Raw genomic sequence first — 23,993 nt, 5'->3', positions numbered from 1 at the left:
TCTTTCTCAAGTTTCTCCTGCTTTTCTGAGCTCCAAGTGGTTGGTCTGAAATGCCACCAAATATCAATTAGACCCTTGGCCTGAGCGACTTCAGAGGCAGACACTTCTCTGCTCCCTCTTCCCTCGTCTCTGCAGATAGACTGAATAGCAGTGTTCCTGAAGTGATCAACACCATTTCTCACTGCCCCATGACTGCTTGCTCATGGCTGGTGAAATACCATCCTGTTTGCATCCTTCCCTGACCTTCTTGGTCACTGGAGAGGTGGGTAGGGAGGTGACAGACATTCTCAGTTGTTACTGGGAAAACCAGAGTCCTGCCCCAGGTTGCTTGAACAGGTTCTCCAGATTCTGTCTCCATGACCCCAATATGGAGACTGTGGAGTAGATGGAGTCACCAGATGAGAAAGGGGGCAGGAGCTGGAGCCTCAGCTCGGAGGCTCCCTCCCACCTCACACACAGGGCCAGGGCCTCCACACTGGGAGTCTGCCAGACTGGAACCTACGCAGGAAGAGCTGGAATGTGCTTAGGAGAAGGTAACTTAGCTCTCTGGCTTACTAGGTGACTCTTGCAAGTTTCTTTCCTGGGTCAGGGTGACTTCTTTGTAAAATGAGTGCTTGGGCTATGACCTTTGACATTTTCTTTCTTTTTTTTTTTTTGTGGTACTGGGGTTCCTGGAAGCCCTTCTACCTCTGGGCTACACTCCCAGACCTATTTTTACATTTTTATTTGGAAACAGGGTCTCCTAAGCCAACGCGCGCATCTGGTTTCGAACCTGCGCGATCCTCCTGTCTCTGCCTCCCAAGCACGGGGAATACAAGCGTGTGCCACCATGCCTGGTGACCTTTGACATTTTCTATGCAGGGCTTCTTAGTATGTCCATGATAGAATAGAGAGGCACAGAGTTTGGGCCTGGCCCAGTCTTTGTCCTCTGATGCCCATCTGGTCACTCACACCCATCCCACAGGACATGTGTTGTCGGTGACTTCTGGAGCTATTCCTAAGGCACACTACCTGTGACTTTTTCACATGTATTGATCATCTGCTGGTACAGAGGTGCCTCTCTCTCTCTCTCTCTCTCTCTCTCTCTCTCTCTCTCCCTCTCCCTCTCCCTCTTTCTCTCTCTCACGTTGAGCTGTGTTGTGAGCATGGGAAGGAGAAGAGTTCAAGGGGGCAGAATCCAGCCAGCCAGCCATTAATCCATCCATCTCTCCAATCATCAATCCAGCTAGCATTTCCCAATCACAATTCTCTATACACACCAGGCTCTGTGTAGAAACCATGGGGGGATGGAGGAGAGAAAGAGGCAAAGGTCACCAGTGGGGTCACTGGGTGTGCCAAGCACCCTCATGGCACCAAATCGCTCTGGAGACAGAGAAGGCATCTCTCTAAGTAGGCACGAGGCTCTTGTGTTCTATCACTATCTATTTATTGCCTGTGGCTACCAACTTGACCCCTAAAGAAAATTAGATTTACAATCTACAATAGAAAAAAATTGGTTTTAAATGTAACAGGGCTACTTTTTTCCCTATAAGATGGGAATGCAGAGACAGAAAGCTCTAGGATGGGGCTGGGAACCTTGGGGTCTTCTCTGGGCTCCCAACGCTCTACTTGGACAATTAGAAAATAGCAGCCCTCTGAAAAAAAGTTTTCTTTAGCAAATCTAGGGAAAGTCTAGATGGTGATTCCAAATCCTACTCCCACCTTTTGGAAGCTCAAAAGCAGGAACAGAATTCCAGAGGGGACATCAAATATCTTTGAGTGGAATGGCTGTCATGTCGCTCCCCATCAGCCAAGTACCTTTCCTTTAAACAAACTGTTTTAATGCTGTTTAAAAAAAATATAAAATGTACTGTATAGGTACTATTGAGTTGTGATTGTATGTGTTGTCATTTGTATTACTAATTGCAAATTGATAAACTCTTTCAAAACATGCATATATGAAATCAAAGGGAACTTCGGTTGGGGAGACAGGACAACATGGTCACCACCGAAGGTCATTCTAGGAGGTCCAAGCATCCACAGATGTGCGTAGGGGAGCCGGGTGGAGGACAGGCCTGTGTGGAATATCTTCTGCTTATCAAACCTGAACTGGAAACCTTGCCAGCACCCCCAGAGTTATCAAGATGACCACTCCCATTTTACAGAGGAGACAAGGCTTGCTTGCAGATCTTAGGCTCTACTTCAGAGGTCACTCAGCTGGAAGGTGGCCCAGCTGGCGCGTGAACGCCAGGCAGAGCGGGAGCGGAGGCGGGAGAGGTGACTCGGTTCAGCCAGGCGGTCGGTTCCCCTGCATGGGCTCGTGAGTCTGCGCCTCCACTCTAGGTCCCCCGCGCTGGCTTTGCGCTCAGAAACCCAGAGCCTGAGCGGGCGACGGCCCCGGGGCTTCGCGGGCCCCCGCCAGCCAGACCTTGTTCTGGGTCTGGGGTCCTGGCGACTGGCCAAGGCACCGGGGCAGGCTGAGGATCCGGCCGGGTGGAAGAGGGGCGAGAAGCGAGGCGGGCCCACCGTAGAAATATGAGAAGGGAGAGGGGGAGGAGGGAAGGCGAGGAAAGAGGCGGGGAGTCCTTCCTGGGGCAGGAACCCGGGCCCCCCTTGGCGCAGCCGGCCGGCGAAGCGATTCTGCAGATGGAAGGAATTAAGTGGGAGGGGAGGGTCCCACGGAGATAGCGAGAGGAGGGAAGAAGTGTGTGTGTGTGTGTGTGTGTGTGTGTGTGTGTGTGTGAGAGAGAGAGAGAGAGAGAGAGAGAGAGAGAGAGAGAGAGAGAGAGAGAGAGAGACGCAACCAGGCCCACAACCAGGAGAGACACAGGACAGAGAACGAGAAGCGGGTGAAAAATAACTGTAAAGGGCTTGGAAAGAGCCGGGTAGACGCGATCGGCCGGCAGAGCGGGAGGAGACCTCGTAGGCCGGGCGGGGGTCGCGGGGACCCGCCCCGCTCCCCTCTCGCCCCACCCCGCTATCCCATATTCAGTGAGACAGCCAATAGCGGGCGAGGACGGGGCGGGCGGGGCCTCCGTGGACCCCGCCCTGGGAGCGGCGCCGGGGGTCAGCGCCGAGGCAGATAGCGGATCGCAGGCGGGCGGGGCGGCGGGAGGGCGGAGCCAAAAGTTTCCTGCCCAACTTTCGCTGCCTCCTTCCTCGCCCGCGCGCCCGCGGCAGTCGGGGAGGCGGCGGCGGCGGCGGGCAGCGCGGAGCGCAGGGCGCCGGGCGGTGGCCGCGGGGCTTGGGCGGCTGGCGAGTGGGCACAGGCTCCCCGGTGCCCGCCCCTCCGCTGGGAGGGGGGCGCGAGCGGGCGGCCGGGGAGGGGCCGGCACGGCCGCGGCAAAATGAGCCTGCTGTCGGCCATCGACACCAGCGCCGCCTCGGTGTACCAGCCGGCCCAGCTGCTCAACTGGGTCTACCTGTCGCTGCAGGACACGCACCAGACCAGCGCCTTCGATGCCTTCCGGCCAGAGCCGCCGGCTGGCGCCGCGCCCCCGGAGCTGGCCTTCGGGAAGGGCCGCCCGGAGCAGCTGGGATCGCCCCTGCACTCCAGCTATCTCAACAGCTTCTTCCAGCTGCAGCGCGGAGAGGTGGGTGCCCCGCGCGCTCCCGCCCTCGTCCTGCTGCGCCCGCCGGGCCGTTTCCTATCTGCCCGCTCTTCCTGGCCTGGCACGGGCCGGCTCCGCGTTGCCCGGCCGGGATTGGCTTGGCTTCGTGCAGCTTGGCCAAACTTGCCGCCCAAAGTCCCTGGGGCGGCGGGAGCGCGTCACCTCCCGGCAGATCCCGTCCCGGAGCAGCTCAGGCCGGGGCAGGGCCCTCCCTCTCCCTCTGCCTCTCCCTCTCCTAGCCGAGGGAGCCCTGCTCCAAGCGAGCCCGGGCGGGGGTGTCTCCGGATTTTCTCCAGACAGCCGGGGTGCGGCCGGCCAGGGCGGGGACCCCTTCCAAGTGTCTTTCTCTCGCCCAACCTTATCCCCTCAGGGTGACCTCAGCTGGGACGAAAGTGCAGATTCTGCTCCATGCTCCCCTGGAAGGGCCTAAAATCTGGAGAGGAATAACTCACCCAGAGGACTTTCCCTGCCGTTCCCGCATGGGGACCCCCAGATCTGTCCTCCAGCTGCTCGCCCTCTCCCAGCCACATAGGAAGTGGTTTTTGAGGGCTTGACCCCGCAGACTGCGCTGTCCCCTGCCCTCGCAGCCTGGAAGGAAATGAAAGGGAAATCCTTAGAGCTGCGGGGAGGAGGGGGGGTAGATGGGGGGGCAGTTCCAGCTGCCCAGTGCCTTCTCCAGAAACCTGGGCCGCCTGTGTTGCAAAGGGCCTGTTTGCTGGATTCAGTTACAAAGTCTACTGGGTAGCGCCTCTTCCCCAGCTACATAAACACACAGCTCACCATGACTCTTAGTGTCTTTTGAGGGTTCTTCTGCAGAGGCTCCCAGATTGCACTCCGCTCTCTGGCTGGACCTACTCCTGTCCCACACTACACCCTCGCTTTCTCCAACCTCACTGGAGAACTACAGTCTGTGGCTTTCACTTAGTGTCCTGTGGCCTCTCTGCAAAGGTGTAAGAGTACTCGTGAGGGTCACGTTCACTCTTCTAGACTTAGTTTGCAAGGCAGTGCTGGGCAGGTGGGAGAGGCTGAGGGCCTCCCTTTCTGGCCTCCTGGGCATGTTCAACTCTGCTATTATTTACTGGGTGATTGATGGATTTATAAAAGGCTGCCCTAAGGCCGATGCCTCCAGAGCTGCCCTGCTGACCTGTGTGAGCAGGACCAGTGTGGGGAGACTAGGCAGAGTGGAGAGATGAGTCTGGAAGGGTACCCTGCTGTGCAAGCCGAAAGCACTTGTATGCCAAAGCTCTTTGTAAACTGTAAAGCACCCTCTCGGCATGAGGAATCGCTCTTGGCTGGGATCTTTCTTGTAAAAGACTTTACTGCCTCTTCAGGGAACTGGCTTCAGGTGAGCCAGTGACTTTGGAGTGTTTCTTCAGGTCTGAGTCTTTCCAGGGGCACAGGCAGCTGGCACTGGGCACAGGCACCGTGGTGCTGCCCCGCTACTGGGATGAGGGTGCCAAGGAAGGCCAGCATTGCTTCCACAAGAGACACTGTCAGTTGTTTGTTCTCTTACCTAACATTTGTTGAGCTCTGTGTGGGCCCCTGGGGTTTCACAGGCACAGCTAAGGGTGGCTACAGATAAGTAGATGTGTGTGTGAATGGCATGTGGTTGGATGGGGTGCTGTGATGGTGGGGGCTGGATGAGTACTGCGGTAGTTGAGTGATTGGATGGGTGCTCTGATGTTTGAATGATTGAATGGGTGCTATGGTGAGGTGTTTAGGTGGATTTTGTGATGGTTGGATGGGTGCTGTGGTGTAGTAGTTGGGTAGATGCTATGATGGGGTGGTTGTGTGAGTGCTGTGATGGTTGGATGGTGCTGTGATGGGGTGGTTGGGTTGTGCTGTGATGGAGAGTGGTCGGATGGGTGCTATGATAGGTGCTGTGATGGCTGGATGGGATGGGGTGGTTGGATGGGTTTGTGATGTGGTGTTTGGATGGGTGCTATGATAGTTGGGAGGGAGCTGTGCATGATGGTTGGATAGGTTCTGCAGTGGTTGGATGGGTTCTGCGGTGGTTGGATGGGTGCTGTGATGGGTGGTTTGATGGGTGCTGTGGTGGTTGAATGAGTGCTGTGGTATTTGGATGGGTTCTGTGGTGGCTGGATGGGTGCTGTGATGGGTGGTTGGATGGGTTCTGTGGTGGTTGGATGAGTGCTATGGTGGTTGGAAGGGAGCTGTGATGGGTTGGTTGAGTGGGTGCTGTGATGGGGGTGGTTGATGGGTTTGTGATGTGGTGTTTGGATGGATGCTATGATAATTGGGAGAGAACTGTGATGGTTGGGTGAGTGCTGTGATGGATGGTTGATGGGTTTGTGATATGGTGTTTGGATGGGTTCTGTAGTGGTGGGATGGGTGCTGTGATGGGTGGTTGGGTTCTGTAGTGGTTGGATGGGTGCTGTGGTGGTTGGGAGGGAGCTGTGATGTTTGGATGAGTGCTGTGATGGGTGGGTGGGTGCTGTCATGGAGTGGCTCAGTGGGTGCTGAGACGGGTGCCTGGATGGTGCACGCCCAGGGGGGTATCTTATCCAGGCAGAGTGAGCATGACCTACAAGTCAAGTGGGGCCCTAATCAGCCCCTACTAGCCCCCCTCTGCTCCCACCTTATAGTGATCTTGTTCCTTTTCTGCTAAGAGGTCCTTAGAGTTCGGGGTCATCAGGAGTCCCCTGTGCAAGCAGGATGTTGTTCCTCTTCTTGGAAACTTCTGGCCTTCTTGAGAGCCCCCTCCTGCCCCTTTGCTGCTGCGTGCCTGTTTCCCATTTAGGAGTGGGTAAAGGTAGTCTAGAGTGATAGTGGGACATCCTTTCGTGAGCTAACTTGAGGGAGCTTCCTGTCTCTCTGGGCCTCAGTTTCCCCATGTGTTAAATTTAGTTCTCCAGGTGGTAGGTCTGAGATTGGAGACCTGTATGAGGAGAGGCTGTGCTGCGGACCACTGTCTCAGGGGAGACAGGCCTCTCATGCTCCTGGGCCAGGGGCTTCTTGCAGGTTGGAGGCTGTGCCTGCTGGCTTCCGGAAGGCTCTCTTGGCCCCACACTCCCCTGTCTTCACCCTCCACCCACCTTGCCTCTTAAACCCTCTCAGAGCCCAGCTGTGCTCTTGGGACAGGCCTTTCCTGTGTCTAGGGCTTAGCTAGTGACCTAATATGGCTTCAAAATAGCAACTGGCTTTTAGGGCAAGAAGAAGCACACACACCCCAGCTCCACCAAGGAGCCGGTCAGAGACACAGCGAGTCCTCTGTGGGCTGGAGGGGACCTGGGGCCCGGGAGCGTCGTTGCTCTGTGTGAGGCTGGCGGCCCGGTGGCAGTGCCTGCGGATGTGACTTGCATGCTGACCGCTGACCAGAGCCCGTCTGCGCCAGCCCCTGTGCCAAGAACCCACCCCCTCCCACACCACCCCAGGCTGCTCCCACCACAATAGCAAAACACCATGAGTGCAGCTGGCATTGGGGGGAGGTGAGGACATGGGGGCACAGAAGGCCTTTGTGCCCCTGGAACCTTGGTCCTGGAAGTTGAAGATGAGCCAAGGGTTCCGGGTGGCACTCTGGCCCTGGAAGCAGAGAGGGGGATGGCAGAGTCCATATGCAAGTGTACGGGTGAGTGCTAGGAGGTAGGGGCAGGGGCACCTTCTGCAATTTCTTAAAAGGCCTCTGGGTCCAAAATCCAGGCCCTGTGAACCCCAATTTCAGAAACCTGATATGTGGCAGCAACTCTATTTGGAGAAAGGCTGCTAAGGCCCTTGGCTGGGCCCCTCCTCTCTCGCTCCAGGTGCCCAAGGAAGGCAGTTCTTAGAGGGAGTGGAGGTTGGGCTGCACGGGGGTCCTTCTTGCCAAGTTCTGTTTGGAATTTAAATTCACAGCAGTGCAGGGGCTGTGGGAGTCCACTTCTGGAAAAGCAGAGCTAAGCATTACCTCTTGGGCCCCTTAGAGGCTGCTCAGCCTGTCCTGGGTAGGGCTCGAATCTCCCCCCTCGGGCACGTGCGCACACACCTGGGGCAGCGTGGCTGTTTGTCTCTATTTAGGCTGGATTTGCAAGGCAGCCATTCTCCCCCTACCCTTTCCCCAGAGACAGAAGAAACTGGAAGGCATGACCATACTGTCAAGTAAACCCCTACTTTGTGGGTGTTGGGGGAAGGGCTTTGGGGTCAAATACTTTTGGAAAGCACAGCATGCTGTCCTTTCTTGGACTGGTACAATGCCCGCCAGCACAGTAAAGGCTCTGGGAAGTACTGCAGCACAAAAATCTTACCATTCTTCAGCCCAGCATTCCCCTACCTATTTGAGCAGAGACCATCTTTGCCCAGTCCTAACTGCTGTCCTTCCAGACATCTCCAGGCCCAGAGATGTTCCACTGAGCCAGGCCTCGACCCTGTCACATAGCCCTAAACTTTAGGAAACGCCTCGTGGAGCTGTAGACTCCGGTGCCCTCCCCAGTCCTGGCATGCTCTTTTCCAGCATGGCAGACCCCTCCTCTTTGCCTGCGTGACCCATCTGTTGATTGGGAATGTCAGCAAGATGTCATGAGCCTTAACAGACCACTGCTTCTGGGGGTCTTCAGCCCTCACATGTAGACGTGGCTTTTGGAACCCTTAGAGGAGTGACTAAAGTATCCTGCTTGCTTGCTTGCTTGCTTGCTTGCTTTCTTTCTTTTCTTCTTTCTTTCTTTTTTCTTTCTTGGTACTGGGGATGGAACCCAGGAGTCTTCTACCTCCAGGCTACAGCCCCAACCTTTTTTATATTTTTTTATTTGGAAACAGGGTCTAAGTTACTAAGAGCCTCATTAAGTGGCTGAGGCTGGCTTCAAACCTGCATGATCCTCTTGTCTCAGCCTGCCAAGTACTGGGATTACAAGCATGCGCCACCATGCCTGGCTTAAAGTATCCTGCTTTAAAAGGTCTTAACCTTAGTGTCCTGATAGTTTGGCAAAGTCACCTGTGCCTGCAACAGGTGGAGGTGAGATGAAGGCCACACTTCTGCCTGAAGGTCGGAGTTTGCCCGACGGGAGCTGAGCAGGGCTTTCAGGGATGACATTGGTTCCCAGCAGCCTGTAGTCTGTGTTGGACTGGCAGTGGGTAGAGTTAGGGTTTGGGAGGAAGGGCCACTCTAGCCCAGGAGCTGAGAAGATGTCCTCACCTTCCCTGGGAAGCTGAGTAGTGACTCAGGCCAGGAGGCTGTCACTTAAGAGGCAGTTGGCTGAGGCAGCCTGACCCTCCCTCCATCAAGTTCAGTCCACCAGGCATAGGCAGACATGCTCAGTAGGGGGACCACACCTCATGGGCCTTCTGAGTAGGTGGAAGGGAAGAAACAGGCTGCATTGGTAATGAGTGAAGGCCAAGAGCCAGGTGCTATTAGCACCAAGATCAGAGCCTGGGGAATCGCAGTCCCGGACTCTGGGTGCTGCTTAATCTTGGCATCTCTTTCCTCATAGCTCCCATTGTACAGAAAGCAAAGCAGAGACCTGGCAAGTCACCCTGCAGCCAGTGCAGAGCTAGGTCTACACCCTTCTGGGTTCCGGCTGGACATTGTCTCTGTGGCCCTCCTGCAGCTGGTCCCCAGCTTAGCACTCACCCGGTTCCTTCTCTGTGCCCCAAGCAGAGAAGGAAGCAGTCGGGGCCTCTTGTCAAGCAGCAGGGCCTCTGACACTTTGTCCCCAATCTTGACCCTCTGGAGGGGTGGTAGGCACAGTTGGCAGGTGCTGGGTCTCCTCCTGTGCTCCGGCTTTGGCAGGCCTGGTTTCAGAGAAGCAGAGGAGGCAGACTCTGAGCACTTCTGATGCTTTTGCTCCAGATGGCAGCCTGTGTGCAGCAACTCAGTTGTTCTAATGGGGAAACCAAGGCAGGAAACTAAGGAAGATGGTGCACTGCGTAGATGCTTCTGGCACAGCATGTCTTCAGAGCTGGTCTAGCTGTGCACTGTGTACCACACCTGTCCATCTCCATTGCTTAGGTGCCAGCACTCTGAGATCAGGAATTGTGTCCTTTTCCACTTAGCAGTCCTGGCGTCTTATGCTCAGTTACTGCCTGGGACATGCTAGGTGTTCATTTAATGGTCACTAAATGAATGGATGGGTAGACGACTTGCAACCTCTTCCTTCTCCCATCTCCAGATTTAGGACTATGTGAATACTCTCCTTAGTCTATTTGCCTCCTGTTTTATCTCAAGGAAGAACTGTTTACTGATTCCTTGATTAACTGAAATGGGAAAGACATGGGAGACAGGGATTGTCCCTAGAGATCTCTTGGCAGAGGCTCAGGTGCACTGATGGGCCTTACCTTGTTTGGTTATGGACCCTCTTTGAGAATGAGAAGATAGCTGAAGTCCCTGTTGTGTGACCAGAGCACCAACATGTGTGCGCATGTGCGCACACACACACAGATACATATACATACACACACAGATGTTTGCGTATAATTTCTGGGGTGGGGGGCTCATGGACGCATTTATGTGACAGTGGATCCCAGATGCAGTCCCCATGCTACAGAGGCTCCAGGCCTTAGTAGTGCCCCGGACTGGCAAGCTAGCAGGGTTCTTCTAGTCCTGGACTCCCAGATTCATGCTCTCTGCTTTCCCTTGACAAACATAAATAAAAATGAGAGGCTCTAGGTCCCTGGAGCCTGTGGGCAGCTGGGCAGAGGGCGCAGCGCTGTACGGGAGAACCTGTCCGGTGAGTGGCGACCTGGTTGGGGCTGGGGGAGCTGAGGCAGGGGAGAGGACCTCCCTGCCCTGCCGCCACTGTCTGCTCCCCATTCCCTGTCCCCTCCTCATTTATGAAAGAGCTTGGTTGTGTTGATTAGCTCAGCCTTCTATCGCATACTGGCTGTATGGGAAGCGTGTTTACACATGCTGGGGGAACAGGCTCCAGGAGGCAGTGGTGGCCTTGGGGTCCTGGTGAAGGGCCGCCGCCCCAGTCATGGCCAAGCCTGCACCTTCCTGACCCACGGGTCAGTTTATGAGCTTTGACACTGGGGCAGAGTGGGGGCTGAGTTTGGGGAAGCCCTCGATCAGGCGTGGCTTCACTACCCTGTGGGCCTGGCTTGTTTCCTCCTCTCCTCGCCCCCAGCCCACTTCCTTAGTGTGTTTGCCTGCATGTGTTTGACTCCAGACAGGCCCCAGGGACAGAAGCACAGATCCCCGGGGGAGGGGTTGGAGACATTTGTGAGGTGAGTGGTGGTGTTTTGTCCCAAACAGAGGAGTGTGGTTATGTGTGTGTATCCAGGGGTGCCGTGGTGAGCTGGTACTGGGGTGGCCTCTGAGAATAAGAAAGCAGTTGTCCAGCTGACAACAGGAGCTCCCACAGAGCTGGGGAGGAATCGGGAGTCATTCCTGCAGGCCCTCCTCAGGGCTGGGGGCAGGCCTTAGCACTTGCCCCTGCCCTGCCCTGTCTCTCCCCCCATTGCTGGGCAAATCTCTTCTGCTCCCAGAAGCTCTGCCCACCTGTGCTAACTCCTGTCGGTCCTTCCCTCTCCACAGCGCCCTCTGTCTGCCCTGGGGAAAAGCCCAGCCTGCAGGCTTGCCCTGGGGAGGACTGAGTCAGCCCTGAAAATCTCTGCCCCCACACTCTGTATTCCACAGCAAGACCACCATTCCTGGGACTCAGACCTCACACAGCCCAGAAAAACTGGTGCCTTGTCTTGCTAGGGCTGAGGGGCTTAGCATGTGATGTCACACCTGGCATTTTCCTCTGGCTCCCCTTCCTGTAGACAAAGCCAAGCCTTGGAGGATGTGTGGGACTGAAATATAACAGGCCAACACATACTGGCTGTATTGCCTTAGGCAAATTACTCAGCCTCTCTGACCCTCAGTCTCAGGCTCTATAAAATGAGGCCAATAATGCTCATCTAAATGGCATCCTCACCCGGCAAAGGGAAACAGAAAAGGGAAAGGGTCTAGTCAGTTGCAGACTCCCCATTCAGTTAGAACCACTGCAGTTCATACCATCTAATTTTCCCACTGGTTAAGTGAGAACCTTGGAAAAGTTCCAGCAATGGACAGGAGTATGGTGCTCAGTCTCCCAGAGGCATCACAAGGATCCCAGGTTTTCTTCTAGCTGTGGGGTCACTGACATAGGGAGGAAGGAGGTGTGGCCCCTTCTCTAAGGCTGGCCATGGCCCGGAAGCTTTTGCCCACCACCAAGTGGGGCTGGCTCCATAGGTCTATGGGAAGCCTGAGACTCCAGCCTGAATCCTTTAAGGTGGTATCACTTGTGTCCTGAGGGACTTCCAGGCTCCTTCCCACAGTGGACTCTCAGCAGTCAGGATGTTACAGGTGTAATGAGCAGCAGGGGTAGGTTCTAGGCCATGATGCTTCAGCCAGAGCTGGGTCTGAAGCCAGGTCCCAAGGGGGTTTTGGATGGACATAGAGAAGGGCATTCTGGGGAAAGGCAGTTTGTGCAGAGTTGCCAGGAGGGCCATGTGGCTGTAGAAGAGCCAGGGGCCAACTGATAGAGGCCCTGCCCCATCCACCTCACCCTCCAGTCACAGGTGGAAGGATGGGGACCTTCTGGGGTGTCTCTCAGGACCTGGGCTCTGTACCTGAAAACAGCAGGACTTCACGGATGGCTGAGTAGCCCTCCTCCCTGGTGCTCCATTTCATGTTTTGCAGATGGACGTGCAGGAGGCTGGGCCTTGACCTCTGCTCTGTGCAGTCCCCGTGGCCGTGGAAACAGTGGGGACTCGCCTTTCACCTCCATGGCCCGTGCTCAACAGGGCTTTGGAGAGGAAACAGCTGGTCGTCCTGCCCGCCCTTGCTGGCTGGGCACGCAGGACTCCTAGCTCTTAGTCCAGCTGAGATGATGTCCCTCGCCAGGCCTCAGTTTCTCCATCTATAAGATGGGAAGGAGGTCAGGCCAGCTGACCTCTCTATCCTGTCACCTGTAAGGTGGTGTTTGTCTTGAATAGAGCAGCAGTGCCACCTGGGGACAGGCCAGAGGACATGAGTTGGGCAGGGGGAGGCTTTACTTCCTGGCTATGGGCAGGGACACAAACACCACCCAGCGACAGGGTGAGTGGGGCCTTGGGTGGCCAGGAGAGACAGCCTGCTCCACGGTCGAGGGGCAGCGGTGGGTAGGGGAGCATGGCCACAAGATGGGGAGAGGATTTTGTTTTCAGGGTCTGATTAGTGTACTTCAGGGCATCCACCGAACTTCCCCTTCCTCTTGACAATCGGCTGTCAAAACAGTCCTGATTCTTGTGGACTTGCTTAAGGCTTATCCAAGAAAAAAAGGAGAAAGGAAAAGGGGGGCCAGTAAGAGGAGTGTCATTTGTGAGGCTGTGTTTCCAGCCATGAGGTGAGCACACCATTTGGACTCGGTGTGTTGTTTAGATAAACTTTGCTCTGAAGCTGGGGTGCTGCTGTGCGTCCTTTTGGGAACTTGGGGTGTCAGGGGGCCTGGCCTGGGGAGAGCCTTCCAGGGAAGAAAGAGGCCTGATGTGTGGAAGGTCCAGGGCTCCAAAGGGGTGGACTTGGGCTGCATGGGGAGCCTGAGAAATGCAGCTTCAGGCTGGGGGAGTGGAGGGGAGGTGAGGCCTCATGGGTACAGAGCTGTACATGGGTTTAGGAAGATGGTTAAGTTCTGGAGATAGTTGTACAATGGTATGAGTGCACTTAATGCCACTGAAGTGCACACTTTAAAATTGTTAAGATGGTAGCCTTTTTTTTGGGGGGGGGGATTGAACCCAGAGACATTCTACCTCCAAGTTATATCTTCAACCCAATTTTATTTCTTATTTGGAAACAAGGTCTTCACTATGTGCAGAGGGCCTTGCTAAGTTGCTCAGGCTGGCTTTGAACCTGCGATCCTTCTGTGTCAGCCTCCCAAGTACTGGGAATACAAGAGTGCACCACCACACCCGGCTAAATGGTAGCTTTTGCAATGTGTATTTTAGTATGCACTGAAATATGCCCATTCTAGGTCCTGGGTCCCAAGTTGCTGCTTTGGTGGGGCCCAGAGAACTTGTTATTGTTACAAGTTTCTCAGGTCATTCCATACAAGTTTGGACACACTCATTTAATCTGTAAAATGGAGACAGTGACTCACAGGGTGGTGGTGGGGACCAGCTGTAAGTTTCTAGCATTGGAGCAATGAATGCTCAGCCTGCCACCTCAATCATCTAATCTGATGCCTGTTACCACCTTCTTCTGGCCCCGAAAGGGAGTCCCTGTGGGCTGCTCCAGGGCTGGCAGGCTCTGGTGCTGACCTCTCTGTCATGGGCTCACCTGAGATCAGGAGAGTCACGCAGACTGCATGTGGGCCGGGGTGTCACCCTCCACTGTACTGGCTTTTGTAGTGAGCTAGGCGTGGCTGAATAGCATGGGGTATCAAGAACCAGGGAGTTCTCTATCCCTAGCCTGGGCTGCTCCTGGTGTTTGTGTCTTTCCTTCCACATCCCAGGCTCTGGTCCAAAGGTTCATAAGAGGGAACAGAGGTTCAGAGAGGGAAAGGGCTGGCCCGGTGTTACATAGCAGAGTGTCTTGAGCTCCCAAGATCGGTAATGGCACCCAGACAAAAAGGGTTTTGCTTCTAGGAGTGGACGGCAGATCCCAAAAGATGGAAATGTTAAGGAGATACATTTGGGGGCGGGAGCTGTCCTGGTTGAGGCCAGAGGAGGACATGGTCCCGGCCATGGCATAGTTCTCAGCTTTTCTCCTTCTCCTTCCAACACTGAGGAGACATAGAAAGGCCTGTCCCCACTCAGCCTCTATTTGCCCCATCTTCATAAGGGAGCCCAGGCCTTCTCCAGGAGCCCTGCCTCCCCATCAGCCTGAGGACTTCTGAGAACAGAACTTTGCATCCCCGGGAGACCCTGCCCCTGGACCACAGCATACTTCTGCAGTTTTCAGGCACCTGTAGGAGCTAGGGATGCCCAGGTTTGTCTCTGGCCTTCCCAGGGAAGCCCTCTTTCCAGCTGTGGCCTTGCTTGAGGAAAGGGGACCAGGGCATCCCTTGCTGGCCTTACTGTAGGCCCCATCTCTGCTGAATTCCAGTGTGCCAGGCCACCCGCCCGGAGCCCGTGACTCCTATAAATAGAGTCTGTATACACCGGGAGGGGGCCTGGCTGCATCTGCTTTGAAGCTCAAGGGTGTCTGGTTCCTGTCATGGTAAAGTGGGAGAGGTGGGCCACCTCCCTCCTTCGACTCCCAAAGAGGTGGCCTAGGCCCAGCTGGGCTCCCAGGCACAGATCACAGGCCTCAGGCCACAGGAGACTGGATGGAGGGCTGAACTTCAGTCTTTTCTTCTGTAAAATGGAAACTAGATTATAAGTGAGCAGGCCTCTTTAGGATGGGGAAACTGAATCAGCAGTGACTTGTCCAAAGTCTCTCCATTAGTTAATGGCAAAGACCCAAATCTGACAGGTTGCTATCTACTCTGCCTTCTTACCTGGTGACAATGTGTAAAAAGAACTAATGGTAATAATACTAGTCATCTGGGTGTGGTGGTGCATGCCTGTAATACTAGAATTTGGGAGGCTGAGACAGGATGATCACAGGTTCCAGGCCAGCTTCGACAACTTAGCAAAACCCTCAGCAACTTAGTGAGACCCTACTTCAAAATAAAAGATAAAATAGGGGTGGGGGTATAGCTCAGAAGTATATTCAATACCCAGTACCACACACATACACAAAATTATTAGAGTAATAGTAATAGTCGTTATCATCACCACAGTGTATTGAGCAGTTCCTAAGTGCCTGGCATCAAATAAAGTGTTTATATTTGTGAACTCATGTTAGCCCCAGGAAGTCTGATGTGCTGGTACACGTCTGTCATCTCAGTGCTTGGGACACCGACACAGAAGGATTGCAGGTTCAAGGCCAGCCTTAGCAACTTAGTGAGATTCATGGCAACCTATTGAGACGATTTCAAAACAAAAACTAAAAAAGGCTGGAAGATACAGCTCAGAGGTAGAATACCTATAGGATCAATCCCCAATATAAAAAATAAAAAAAGAAGAAGCCCTAGAAAATAACTGTCATCATTCCCATTTTATAGACAGAACCATGGAGGCCCAGAGTGGTTGTATTCTAGAGTTAGGATTTGAACTCAGGCTCGGAAGCCAGAGCCCTCAAAGCAGCTGAAGGCTCAGGGTGTGCGCGCGCGTGCGTGCGTGCGTGTGTGTGTGTGTGTGTGTGTGTGTGTGTGTACTCTCTCCCAAAGCTGCCACTGCCAATGTATGCCTCCGTCCCCCCAGGCACTGAGCAGCAGCGTATACAAGAGTGCGTCACCCTACGGCTCCCTCAACAACATCGCAGACGGCCTGAGCACCCTCACCGAGCACTTCTCTGACCTGACTCTCACCTCCGAGGCCCGCAAGCCCAGCAAGCGGCCCCCGCCCAACTACCTGTGCCACCTGTGCTTTAACAAAGGCCACTACATCAAGGACTGCCCCCAGGTAAGCAGCCCCTGTGGACCAGGATGGCATGGGTCTGTGGGAGGTTCAATGCTCTCTCCAGAACACCTCCCTTCTGGAGAGCGGTTCCACACTCCTGGCCTCTACCGTTTTGTCCCCTCTGCTTTTGCTGGGCAAGGCTGCCAATATGGATGAGACAGAGGCTCAGCTTGGGCCCATATCATTTGGACAGAAATCTGAATGGAGGATTCTGGACCCAAACTGGGCCTTCAGATGAGGTTTGGGCCTGCAGTTTTCCATGGGTTCCTGAAGGGGGTTCTATCACAGGGGGGCAGGAGGGGCCGGCAGCCTCCCCACAGCTCTCTGGAGGTCCCATCTGCTTACACTCACCAGGAAGGAATGCAGGCTCTGAGCCAGGAATCCAGATGTGCACCCCCTCCCTCAACCCCAGCTCTGCTTCCCTGGCCTATAAAGAAGAGGGAAAGGGAGCAGTCCCCGCCACGTACCCCAGGGTAGGTCTGAGCCAAGGCCTTGGGTGCTGAGGGACTGGGCATCTCTCCTGGGTAGGCAGGGAGCCAGGAGATGGAGGGTGTTCAGACGTGCCCCCACTATGCTTAGCCCTGATGAATTGGCACTGTCAGGGCCAATCCCAGTCACGAAGGACCCTGAACTCCCCAAAAGACATGCCCTGGGATCCTGGGGAGAGAAACCAGCCAGCTGTCTTCTTAAATACAGTGTGAGATTATCAGTGACTTTCTCCCGATTATATTTTCATATTTTCCAATTTTTTATAATGTGATACTAGTTTTATTTTATGTATGTAATGGAAATGGAATCCTGGAAACTCTGAGGATGCATGGAGTGTTCCCCTCCAGATGTTGGAAGCTGGGAGCATTGGGGGGAGACAGGGCTGGGTCCAGGGCCACAGAAGGTGGAGGGCCGGGATGTTCTCATTGCTCCTCACAGACTTTAGCTTGTCTCGGAAATCCATGCCTGGCGTTAGGGCATAGAGTGACCTTTAGGAATAGCTGTCAGTGCTTTCTGGGAGCTCGCTAGGAATGCAGAATCCCGGGCCACACAGACCTGCATTTTGGTGGGATTCGCAGGTGACGTGTGCGTCCTATAACCAAGGCCCTACATAGTGGGTGGCCATCCCCAAGGCCCGTGTCCAGTAAGCAGTGAGGCCCCTGAGCAGATACTGAGGCCCCAGCCCATCTGTGGGACACCTTGCAAAAGGGCAGCAAGGAGAGTTCTCAAGGTTTGCTGTGTTCAAGCCACTCAGCAGCCCCTCCTGCCCTCCCCAGCTCAGCCGTTCACCAGGACTCAGAACCCTCCCTCCACCCGCCCATGCAAAGTGGGCAGACAGGCTGGTACCATTGGCCGCATGCTAAACACGCTCTGAAGGTGTTTCCTGCCCCACTAACAGCCACGTTAACCCCATTCTACAAGGTGGAACAGATGCCTCTACGGAGCAGAGAGCTCCACAGGATGAGCACTGAGCTGGTCAGTGGAGGAGCAGGGATTTAACCTGGGCAGGCTGGAGGTCTCTAAAAGCTGAGCAGTGGGTCCTTCATTTTCCAACATAGTGCTAGTACTGGATAATTCTCTCTTAATTCCCTGACCCAAGTAGGAGTGGTGATTTCATTTTACAATTGGACAAACTGAGTCTCCAAGAGATGCAACGCTGAGAAGGGGGCAGATCTAAGAACTCTGATCTTGCAAATAAGCACGCTCTGCCTCCCTGAGCACCCATGCCACTCCAGGCCGAGACCCCCTTCACCTGTGGAGCCTCGCTGTCTTCCTTAAGCTAGTTGAGGCCTTTTGGCTGCATCCCAAATCTGATTCTGTGCGGGATGCCTGCAGGCCAGTGGATCTCCTCTCCCCTTCACAAGCGGTGAAAGGACAGAGGTTCGCAGCCTCCCTTCCATCATCTGTCAAATGAGACTACTGACTAACACACCAGAGTGTTTAGAGCTGTGGTGCAATAATGCAAGGAAAGTGCTTTGCACAATGCCTGGCACACAGCAAGTGTTTAAGAAATGTTGGCTAGCATTATCTTTCATGAAGAGTGCACCCACCAGGTGCTTTGGCAGGCTGGATTTCAATTGGCTGTTGGCCGCTTCTCACCTGACCACAAGCTACGGGAGTTGGGGCTGGGGCTGGGCAGGATTCATCCCTACACCCCTCGATGTCGGGCCCCCATGCCAGCCCGAGGTACCTGCAAGTGCTCAGCACAACTGTTCATGAAAGAATAAGTTGACAAGGGGTTTATACACCGTAGAAGGATAACCTGTGTTTTATGATTATACAACAGTTCCACATATATAATAAGTAAATGTAGGATGCTTTTTTGATAACAGCTATAATGAGACATAATTCACTCAGCATATAATTTACCCATTTAGGATGTACAATTCGATGATGATTAATATATTCATAGAGTTGTGCAGCCTTTATCACAATCAGTTATAGAACATCTTTTAGGAACTCACAGGACAACCTCACGCTCTCTAGGCATGGCCTCCTGAGCTTGGGGCCATGGCAGCCCTCGTCCACATTCTCTCTGTTCTGGACATTTTGTGTAAAGGAAATCGTAGAATGATATGAGAGCTGTGAGACTGGCTTCTTTCCTGAGCTTGTTCGCGGGGTTCAGCCTTTCTAAAGCATGTGTCAGTTTCCACAATTTGGAAAGTGCTCCATCATGTCTTGTTGTCTGGAAGAGATTGTACAGAATTCTTGTGAATCCTTCTTGAGATGTGCTAGAATTCACCCCGGAAGCCATTTGAGGCAGAGATTTCCATTGTGGGAAGAGTTTTGATGGGAGATTCCAGCTCTTTACTCGTTCTAGATCTATTCTGATTGTTTCTTCCAGCTCAGTTGCTGTAGTTTGTGTGTTTTTAGGAATTTGTTTTATCTAATTTATCTAATTTGTTGGCATACAATTGTTCATTGTATTCTCTTATAATCCTTTTTATTCCTATAAGGTCAGTAATAATGTCCCCTTCTTTCATTTTTTACTCTTGTAATTTGATTCTTCTCTCTTTCCTCAGACCGATCTAACTAAAAGCTTGCCAATTTTGTTGAACTTTTCAAGGAGCCAATTTTTTATTTAGTTGATTCTCTTTCTCATTCTGTTTTACTATTTTTACTCTAATCTATTTTTAAAGTTATGATAAAATATACATAACATAAAATTACTATCTTAACCTTTTTAAGGGTACAGTTAAGTGGCATTAAATACATTCACATTGTTATGCAACCATCACTATCATCCATCTACAGAACTTTTTTATCTTGTAAAATTGAAACTCTGAACCCATTAAACAATAGCTGTCCTCCAAACCCCTAACAACTATGATTTTTCTCAATTTTATTTTACTTTATCTTATTTATTTATTTATTTTTGGTGGTACTGGGGATGGAACCCTTCTACCTCTGGGCTACACTTCCAGACCTATTTTTTTATATTTTATTTGGAAACCAGGTCTCTTAAGCCAGTGAGGCTGGCTTCGAATCTATACAATCCTCCTGTCTCTGCCTCCCAAGCATGGGGATTACAAGCGTGCACCACCACGCCTGGCCTTATTTTATTTATTATTAATTATTATTATTATTATTATTATTATTATTATTATTTTGGTGGTACTGGGGTGAAACCTAGAGGTTTTCTACCTCCAGGCTGTACTCCCAGATCTATTTTATATTTTGTTTGGAAACAAGGTCTCACTAAGTTGCTGAGACCCTCACTACGTAGCTGAGGCTGGCTTTGAACCTGTGAGATCCTCCTGTCTCAGCCTCCCAAGTGCGGGGATTACAAGCGTGTGCCACCATGCCCGGCTTGGCTTCCTTTTTTAATGTAGATGTTTATAGCTAGGAACTTCACCTTAAGCTGCAGCCCATGAGTTTTAGTTTGTTGTGTCTTTATTTTCATTTATCACAGAGTATTTTCTTATTTGTCTTGTGATTTCGTCTTTGACCCACTGGTTATGTAGGAGTATGTTATTTAATATCAACATATTTGTGAGTTCTTAAAGTATTTTTTAAATGTTTCTAACTTTGTTCCATTGTAGTTGGAGAACATACTTTGCATTATTACATCTCTTCTAAATTTATTATAGTTTGCTTCAGAGTTTAGCACATGGACTCTACTAGAGACTGTTTTATTTGTGCTTGAGAAGAATGTGCTTTGCTGTTGGGTGGAGTGTTCTATAGTTGTCTGTTAAGACTGGGTCATTTAAAGTGCTCTTTATGAGCCGGGCGTGGTGGCGCACGCTTGTAATCCCAGCATTCGGGAGGCTGAGACCTGGAGGATCGCGGTTAGCGGACAAGCCTCAGCTACTTAGTGAGGCCCTCTGCAACTCAGTGAGACCCAGTTTCAAAATAAAGAATAAAAAAAATAGGACAGGGGGGTAGCTCAGAGGTCAAATGCCCCTGGGTTCCATCCCTAGACCCGCAAAAAAAAAAAAAAAGTGCTCTTTATGCCTCCTGTTGCCTTGTTGACATTCTGCCTAGTTCTATCCTTTATTTTAGGTGGGAATATTGAAGTCTATTATTTTTGAAGTATCTCTCTTCAGTGCATTCAGTTTTTGCTTTATGTATTTTTGTGCTCCGTTATTAGCTGCACCTATGTTTATAATTATTATGGCTTCCTGAGATATTGATTCTTTTATCATTACAAAATGTACTTTTTTATTTTTAGTAACATTTTTGTTTTAAAGTTTGAGCCGGGCGTGGTGGCGCACGCTTGTAGTCCCTGCACTTGGGAGGCAGAGATAGGAGGATCACGCAGGTTCGAAGCCAGCCGTGCGTGCTGGCTTAGGAGACCCTGTTTCCAAATAAAAATGTAAAAATAGGTCTGGGAGTGTAGCCCGGAAGTAGAAGGGCTTCCAGGAACCCCAGTACCACCAAAAAAAAAAAAAAAAAATTTTTTTTTGATAGTTATATATTCAGCTTTCTTTCTTTTTCTTTTTCTTTTTCTTTTTCTTTTTTTGGTGGTACTGGGGTTCCTGGAAGCCCTTCTACCTCCGGGCTACACTCCCAGACATATTTTATATTTTTGAAACAGGGTCTCTTACACCAGCGCGGCTGGCTTCGAACCTGCGCGATCCTCCTGTCTCTGCCTCCCAAGCGCGGGGATTACAAGCGTGCGCCACCACGCCCGGCTCTATACCAGCTTTCTAACAGTTGCTGTTTACATGTTTTAACTTTACCTATACTTTTAAATCTGATCTGTTCATGTGTTTGAATTTAAAGTGTGTCTTCTGGGGACAGCATATTGATGGATCTTGGATTTTGTTGTTCACCTGTTTCTGGTAGCCAAGACAGGTAACCTGCCTGGATCCCAGCTGGCCGGGGTCACTTGCCTGCCTACATAATACCTACATAATAGATAAGCAAACCATGTGAAGAGGAGAAATACATTTCATGCAATTTTATCAAACTAGAGAGAAGCAGCTTATTTTCCCACTATTCCTGAGAAGTGGATACAATTTATAGAAATAAAATTCAGGAAATATACATACATAGATTGAACTAAGCTGTGATAGCCAGAGTGTATGTCAGACAATTTCTCTTTTTGATTTCTTACCTTTTCTTTCTTTTTTCCCCCAGTACTGGTCCTGGTAATTGAACCCAGGTGCATTCTACCTCTGAGCTATACTCCCAGCCCTATTTTATTTTATTTTTATTTTTTTAAAACAGAGTCTCACTAGGTTGCTGAGAGTCTCACTATATTGCTTGAACTGTGATCCTCCTGTCTCAGCTTCCCAAGTACTGGAATTACAGGTGTGCACCACCGTGGCCAGCTATGCCAGATAGTTTCTACTTCCTTGGGGCCCACCTGGGCCAGGAAGTTTTTATTCTCAGCACAAAGAAATTTGGGAGCTAAAACAATTTGGAGCTTTTAATTTTAAAGGGATTCTGTTTCACAATCTAAAAATCTTTGCCTTTTGATTAGACTCTTTAGTACATTCACATTTAATGCTATTATTAGTATAATTGAATTTACACCTGCCATTTTACTTTTTATTTTCTGAATTTCTCATCTTTTTGTGTCTGTTCCTTTCCTATTGCTTTCCTTTTCATTAATGTGCTAATATAACACTTTAATTTTCTTAAGTATTGTTTCATGATTTTTTTAGTTATTTTCTCATTGGTCACTATAGGGATTACCTAAATGTCTTAACTTACCAGAATAATATATAAAAATGTTACTCCTATGTAGCTATATTCTCTCCTTGTTTGGGCTTTCCATCATCATAATATGCTCTGTTTGTGGACATCTCTGTTTATCTTAATTGGAGTCTGTAGTGCTGCTTGGATGTGTTGGCTAAAGTTTTTTGGGTTTTTTTACCCAGATATGGGCAGTCTTTCACCATTATTTCTTCAGTTATTCTTTTTGTCTTTCATCTTCTTTCCTATGGAATAATTTTTAAATGATCTAAGTGTTTTTAGAATCTTCAGCCAAACACGGCAACACATGCCCATAATCCCTGAACTTCAGAGGCTGAGGGACAGGAGGATTGCAGGTTCAAAGCCTTTCTCAGCAACTTAGTGAGACCTTATTTCAAAATTAAAAAAAAAAATTAAAGGGCTGGGGTATAGCTTGGAAGTAGAATGCCCCTAGGTAAGGGTAGAGAAAGAGAGAGAGTGAGAAAGGGAGAGAGAGAGAGAGAGAGAGAGAGAGAGAGAGAGAGAGAGAGAGAGAATATATGAATATGAATATTCTCCATAGTCTGACTGGGGTCAAGTCCTGGTCCTGGTCTGCCCCGGGGCCCCAGGTCTCTGAGGGAGGCAGCAGACTCCCATGGTGAGCCCAGAGCACCTGGCAGAGGGCCTGGCAGAGGGCCTGGCAGGGCTGGTAGCCTGTGAGTTGATTTGCTTCCCATCTTAAGAATAGCATAGAGGTGACCAGAGCTCTACTCAACTGATGAATGGGGGCCTCTCTAATGTCCTAGCCCAGTGCCAGGGAGCTTGGCAATGCAGGAAGACAAGGAGACCCAAAAACAGAGGTGGACAGTGCTAGAGACCAGTTCAAAGTGTTGCTGAAGGAAAGTCCCAACTCATGGCATGAGCTGGACCTGGCCAAGTATCATCTCCAGCTATGTCATCTCTGGCCCAAGAAGGTGCAGGAGCCAAGAATGTCTGCCAGCTGGTTGCTGAAAACCTGCCCTGTGGTCCCCACTTGATCTCCCCGCCACCTGCCCAAGGGTAATAGTCTTATTAACAATGGTGACAAGCCCTGAGCATTGAGCTCACCGTTGGGCGTATCATCCCCTCTGCAGTAGCTCATTTTATTCTCTCGACAGCTCTCTTAGGTAGGTGCTATAGCGACTCAAGCGCCATTTTATAAAACCCAGGCCTGGTAGGTGACTTGCCTCAGGACACAAGCTAGAATCGGAACTCAGGTCCTGCTGATCCAGGGCCATGCTTTTCAATTGCCTCCTGTCTCCATGATCGTGTGCATTGGACCTTACTATTATTCTCAGAGAGTTGGGGTTCTTTATGAAAAATGGTCCACTGGACATAAAGAGGGTCGAGGACCACCATGTGGACAGAAACTATACCTGGTCTGATTAAGGCTGTGTGCCCAGGAACTCCACCATACGTGTAGCCTCCAGGTGTCTGCTGTCCTGGGGAAGTTGGGGAGATCAGGGCTGAGTTGGGACTGCCAGCTCTGGAGGAAGCAGTTGGGGGCAGAATTGGCATCTGCTGGCTGGCTGCCTGCAGCGTCACCTTGGTATCCTGCCATATTGGCCTCTGCACAGGAATGGGGCAAGACCTGAGCAGCAATAAATGCACTGCCTGTGTGGTTTGTGTTTGCAGTAGGGGACACACATGAGTGTCTTTGGGGTGCCAGGCCTGTGCTAGATGAAGCCATCCCCTCTCCTAGGGGAAGTAAGAGACAGAAGCGGTGATGGTCATTCTGGGTGACCTGGGCTACTGCTGCGGTTTACTCTAAGGGACCAGCCCCTCCCCAAGCTTCACCGGAGGCCTTAGAGAGAAAGTTGGACCCGAGGGTGTAAATAAAGGGAATGTGATTTCTGGGCACCATGAGTTGGTAACCAT

At 51.5% G+C, this 23,993-nt stretch overlaps 1 protein-coding gene across 1 annotated transcript in view; it reads left to right on the top strand.

Annotated features, from left to right (window-relative positions):
• Positions 1–3,326: 3,326 nt before the first annotated feature.
• Positions 3,327–23,993, top strand: part of ZCCHC24 (zinc finger CCHC-type containing 24) — a gene marked incomplete at both ends in the record, with an annotated part of 67,085 nt that continues 46,418 nt past the window's right edge. The window contains 2 exons of the mRNA XM_080694786.1: positions 3,327–3,572; positions 15,768–15,968. Of these exons, the coding sequence (XP_080550912.1) occupies positions 3,327–3,572; positions 15,768–15,968 (447 nt within the window). The remainder of the gene's footprint in view (positions 3,573–15,767; positions 15,969–23,993) is intronic.

The sequence above is a fragment of the Muscardinus avellanarius genome (genome assembly GCF_963383645.1).
Source record: "Muscardinus avellanarius genome assembly, chromosome: 4".
Lineage (NCBI taxonomy): Eukaryota > Metazoa > Chordata > Mammalia > Rodentia > Gliridae > Muscardinus > Muscardinus avellanarius.
This window is presented reverse-complemented; position numbering and strand designations above follow the sequence as displayed.